Genomic DNA, 5,290 nt, shown 5'->3' with positions numbered 1-5,290 from the left:
TTTGGGGTACGGGAGTCGGAACGGGGTCCTTAGACCGAAAAATTCTGAGATGGGCTTTTAGGGTGGCGTAAGCCGCCGACGGATCTGTTTCGGTGGGTATGCTACGGAGGATATTCTCTATGCGCCTCATGGCGGCCGGGTCCACTGTAGGAAGTGGAGCGGCGGCGCTAGGTTATGACAGAGGGACTGTGGTGGTTGGTGTGGATGGGCCGGGGGTTTCTGGTATCGTGTGGGTTGGGGACGAGGGACTTCGGTTACCACTGCTGGTGCCGGCCCTTGAGGATGAGGAGGAAGTGCTGATTTTTGTGATTTTCATTTTTTTTCTGGTGATGGCTGTGGGTGGTTTCTGTGGAGGGGATGATAACTTGGGAAAGGGTTTTGAAGCTTTGAGAGGTATGGGTGAGAGCAAATTCAGTGTACTGTAGGCGGTTAGGCAAAAGTGAATACGGTTCAGAAAGCTGCCTTTTATACTGAGATCCGTACTGTTGAGATCCCTGCGACGCTTCGAGTACAGGCGCGCTTTTTCAGAGCTACAGCTGGCATAGCTTCCCCGATACGCTTCCTTTCTCCAGTACGACTTTCCAATGCAGCAGTTAGCGCTCTCCGATACGGTTTCAATGACTGCACGCGTCATGTCATCACCCTGTCCTGATCAATTCAACCACTGTAACCCACCAATTAAATTCAAATTTCAACTGATCAAGTGGACAATTAATTTCATATGAATACTCTAATATTAACCACTTGATCAGTTTCTTCCTTTTTCCAACTTTTAATTTCCTAAGAGTTAAAAACTAATAACACGAAAAATATTTACACTAACTACCAAGGACTTGACTGAGTGCCCTTAGGACGTCACTTGATCAGTTTTGTAGGTTTAGAAATTTATTGCTTGATCAAGCAGACTACCCAAGAGTACCCAGTCACCCCTTTTACCTGCTTCACTGGCGAGAGTTAGGCATGAGCAGTGGAATGTCGTCCACCACACACGCCTCCATTCCATCTCTATATGGCTTCACCCTATGCCCATTAACCAAAAAGGAAGGCGAATCAGGATCGCTTCCTTGGAGTTCGATTGCTCCATTTGCTCTGATGGCGATGATGGTATAGGGGTCGATCCACCTTGACCGCAACTTCCCAGGCATCAGCTTGAGTCTTGACTGGAAAAGTAGCACTTTCTGGCCCACCTTGAGCTCCTTCTTGCGAAGGTTCTTGTCGTGCCACATCTTTGTCTTTTCCTTATACCACATGGAAGAATCGTAAGCATCATGGCGGAGCTCCTCAAGCTCTTGTAGCTGCAATCTCCTCTCTTCAGCACCAGACTCGGCATTCAGGTTCATTTGTTTGATCCCCCAGAAAGCTTGATGCTCGACTCCCACAGGCAGATGACACATCTTCCCAGAAAGCTGCAATCGTAGGGGGACATTTCGATTGGCATTTTGCAAGCGGTCCTGTAAGCTCAAAGCGCGTCCTCTAGACGACGGCTCCAATCTTTCCTCGTGGGATTGACCGTCTTTTCTAAAATCGCCTTGATCTCTTTGTTTGACACTTCAGCATGGCCATTTGACTGCGGGTGGTAAGGTGTGGACAGGCGGTGGTGGACGCCATACTTCCTAATCAAAGCTTCGATGGTTCTGTTGACGAAATGAGTCCCTTGATCAGAGATGATTGCTCGCGGTACCCCGTACCGGGTAAAGATGTTTGCTTTTAAGAACTTGGCCACCTCCCTGGACTCACACGTCCTCGTCGCCTTCGCTTCTATCCATTTGGACACATAGTCCACTGCCATCAGAATGTAGAGATTGCCTTCAGAAGATGGGAAGGGTCCCATGAAATCCATTCCCCATACATCGAATATCTCGCATACTATTATGGGGATCTGTGGCATCTTGTCTCTTGTAGAGATTCCTCCCGTCAGCTGGCATCTTAGGCATCTCTTGCAGAACTCGTATGTGTCTTTATGGATGGAGGGCCAATAAAATCCACTATCAAGCACTTTCCGCGCTGTCTTCTTTGGACCAAAGTGACCGCCACAAGCTAGTGTGTGGCAGTGGACCAATATGTCCTCTTGTTCCCAATCTGGTATACAGCGTCGGATGACTTGATCCGCCCCATCTTCCACAAGTAAGGATCATCCCAATAGAAGTATCGGGAGTCACTCTTGAGCTTCTGCTTCTGCGCCCTTGTAACTTCATCATTTTTGGGCAGCTCGCCCGTCACCAAAAGTTGGCCATGTCCGCAAACCATGGCTCATGTTGCCTGTGTTGGGTCTCTCTTCCTCGGTCAGCTTGATCAATCCCTTCAGCTCGGTTGATCCACGAAAAACTGGATGTTGACTTGATCAGATATAAATGCTCATCAGGGAAAGCGTCAGAGATGGCTTCCCCATTATCTTCTTGCAGAATCCGGCTCAAATGATCTGCCACTTTATTCTCGCTTCCCTTATTGTCAACCACCTCCCAGTCGAACTCTTGTAATAAGAGGACCCATCTGATCAGACGCGGTTTAGACTCCTTCTTTGCCAGTAAGTACTTGATGGCGGCATGGTCGGTATAGACTATCACCTTTGCCCCCAGTAGGTAGGGCCTGAACTTCTCGAAGGCGTAGACTACGGACAGCATTTCCTTCTTGGTCGTATCGTAATTCTTCTGCGCTTGATTTAAAGTCTTTGAAGCGAAGAAGATAACATAACTCTTTCCTTCGATCTTTTGACCTAAGACCGCCCCTACTGCATAGTCGCTTGCATCGCACATCACCTCGAAGGGGTAATTCCAGTCGGGGGCGCGTATGATCGGAGAGCTAATCAGGCTGTCCTTTAATAGCTGGAACGCGACTTTACAATCATCAGAGAACTAGAACACCACCTCATTCTGGAGCAGTCTTGTCAAGGGCTAAGCTATCTTCGTAAAATCTTTGATAAATCTTCTATAAAAGCCCGCATGACTCAAGAAGGCTCTGATCTCCATTTTGATTCGTCGGGTACGGGAGTTTCTCTATAACTGCCATCTTTGCTTGATCCACTTCTATCCCTATGCTTGACACCACGTGGCCTAGGACTATTCCTTCGGTAACAATGAAATGGCACTTCTCGAAATTTAAAACCAAGTCCTTCTGCCGGCACCTTTCCAGTACTTTGTTTAGGCTATATAGCCCCTGATCAAATGTGTCCCCATAGACGGTGAAATCCTCCATGAAGATCTCTATGCAGTCTTCCAACAAATCAGAGAAGATGTTCATCATGCATCTCTGGAAAGTGCCTGGGGCATTGCAGTGGCCAAACGACATCCTCCTGTAGGCATAGGTGACGAAAGGGCAGGTGAAAGTGGTCTTCTCTTGGTCCTCTGGATTCACTGCTATCTGGAAATAGCCATTGTACCCATCAAGGAAACTAAAATATTGCTTCCCCGCCAATTTCTCAAGCATCTGGTCAATTAATGGCAGGGCGAAGTGATCCTTCTTCGTGGCCGCATCCAGCTTCCTGTAGTCGATGCACATCCTCCAATCAGTGACTGGTCGTGTTGGGATCAACTTATTTTTCTCATTTTTTACGACCTGGATTCCTCCTTTCTTCGGCACCATATGCACTGGGCTGACCCAGTTACTATCAGGGATGGAGTATATGATTCCTATGGAGACCAGCTAGACTATCTCCTTGAGCACTTCTTCCCTCATGTGAGGGTTAAGTTTGCGTTGCTGGTCACGATGCGGTTTAGCTCCTTCCTCCAATCTGATGTGGTGCATGCACAAGTCAAGGCTGATGCCCACCAGATCTGTCAACTTCCATCCTATGGATTTCTGGTTGCGCTTTAGTACTTCCAGCAATCTGTCTTCCTGCCCCTGGGTCAACTGACTGTTGATGATGACTGGCATTGTTTCGTCTTCCCCCAGATAGGCATAATTTAAATGTGCTGGAAGGGGCTTTAACTCCTTCGCGGGTTTCTTTACTTCAGTAGGCAGTGGATTTTCTTCTGCTTCTCTTCTCAGTGACTTGCCTTGATCAGGCAACTTTTCGAGGCTAGACACTTGAGCCTTCCCGCTTGACCCAGCTGGTCGCGGGCGCTCGCAAAAATCCATCATCGCTTTCACGATGGCTTGATCATCCATTTCACCGTCGTTCATGGCTTCGTACCATTCGGCGACTTCTTTCTCGACCTCTTCATCTGCAGCGGAGTCAGTGAACTGCCTCTGTAGGAATTCCTCCTCCAGATATTCCTGTACTAGCGGCTCAATCACATCTACTGAGTACACGTTCTCGATGTCTGCTGGCCGCTTCATAGCGTCATCAATATTGAACGTGAACTGCTCTCCATTGAAATCCAAGCTGATCGTCCCATTACGGAAGTCAATTATAGTGCTGGCCGTGGATAGGAACAGCCTTCCAAGTAGAACTCCACTCGACTTCTTTGCTACTGGCTCTGTCATCTTGATGACGAAAAAGTCTGCTGGGTATAGAAAATCATTCACCTTCACGATTACATCTTCCAGAATTCCCTCCGGGTGAATACAAGATCTGTCGGCTAACTGTATCATTATATCAGTATCGACTAGCTTGGCCTCTCCCAGCTTCTTATAAATGGAGTATGGCAGAACATTGATAGACACTCCTAAATCACACATGGCATGCTCCACTTGAATATCCCTAATCGAAATTGGGAGCGTGAACATTCCTGGGTCGATCTTTTTTGATGGGAGGTCGCTCCTCTGGATCACGGCAGAGACGTTCTCCTCTGTAATCATTCTCCCATCCTCATTGACCTTCCCCGCTAGGTAGTCCTTTATAAACTTGCTGATTGGGGGCATTTTCAGTGCCGTCAAGAGTGGCACCTTGACTTCCACATCTTTGAACATACTGGCCACGTCGATTGTGGCATCTCTCTTCCTGGTCACCATTCCGCGGTATGGATATGGTTTGACCTTCTCGGTTTCTTCACCTTGACTTTCTCTTGTGGTCTCACTGCCCACCTTCGCTTTGCCTTTCTCTTTCCCCTTCGTTTGATCCGCTCCACTGGACTCTCATTCTTCTTGGTGGCTTGGTCCATGCATAGACGCTGGGGACACTGCAGGTGGGCTGGGGCTCTGGTACACCTTCCCTGACCTCAGGGAGACTTCGCTAATGTTTTCACGCCCAGTCTGCTGCACTGTGGCAGGAATTTTTCCTTCGTTGCCTCTCAGCTCTCCCAGCGACATTGCAACTTAAGACAGTTGTTTCGTAAGCATGTCCAGCGCCGCCCTCTGCTCCTTCTAAGCCTCCTGAATTTCTCGCATCGCATCATTAGGATGGTGTGGAACC

General features: G+C 48.2%; 2 protein-coding genes across 2 annotated transcripts; both read right to left on the bottom strand.

Moving 5' to 3' along the window:
* Positions 1-941: 941 nt before the first annotated feature.
* Positions 942-1,394, bottom strand: LOC121754612. Its single transcript, XM_042149941.1, has one exon. The coding sequence runs from the start codon at positions 1,392-1,394 to the stop codon at positions 942-944; it is 453 nt and encodes a 150-aa protein (XP_042005875.1).
* Positions 1,395-3,639: 2,245 nt separating this feature from the next.
* Positions 3,640-4,890, bottom strand: LOC121754611. Its single transcript, XM_042149940.1, has one exon. The coding sequence runs from the start codon at positions 4,888-4,890 to the stop codon at positions 3,640-3,642; it is 1,251 nt and encodes a 416-aa protein (XP_042005874.1).
* Positions 4,891-5,290: the final 400 nt, after the last annotated feature.

Source organism: Salvia splendens, chromosome 11 (genome assembly GCF_004379255.2).
Source record: "Salvia splendens isolate huo1 chromosome 11, SspV2, whole genome shotgun sequence".
In the NCBI taxonomy this organism is placed as follows: domain Eukaryota; kingdom Viridiplantae; phylum Streptophyta; class Magnoliopsida; order Lamiales; family Lamiaceae; genus Salvia; species Salvia splendens.
This window is presented reverse-complemented; position numbering and strand designations above follow the sequence as displayed.

Excerpts from the sequence above, each read along its gene's own strand:
- LOC121754612 (XM_042149941.1), bottom strand. The coding sequence starts at position 1,394 with ATGTGTCATCTGCCTGTGGGAGTCGAGCATCAAGCTTTCTGGGGGATC.
- LOC121754611 (XM_042149940.1), bottom strand. The coding sequence starts at position 4,890 with ATGGTGACCAGGAAGAGAGATGCCACAATCGACGTGGCCAGTATGTTC.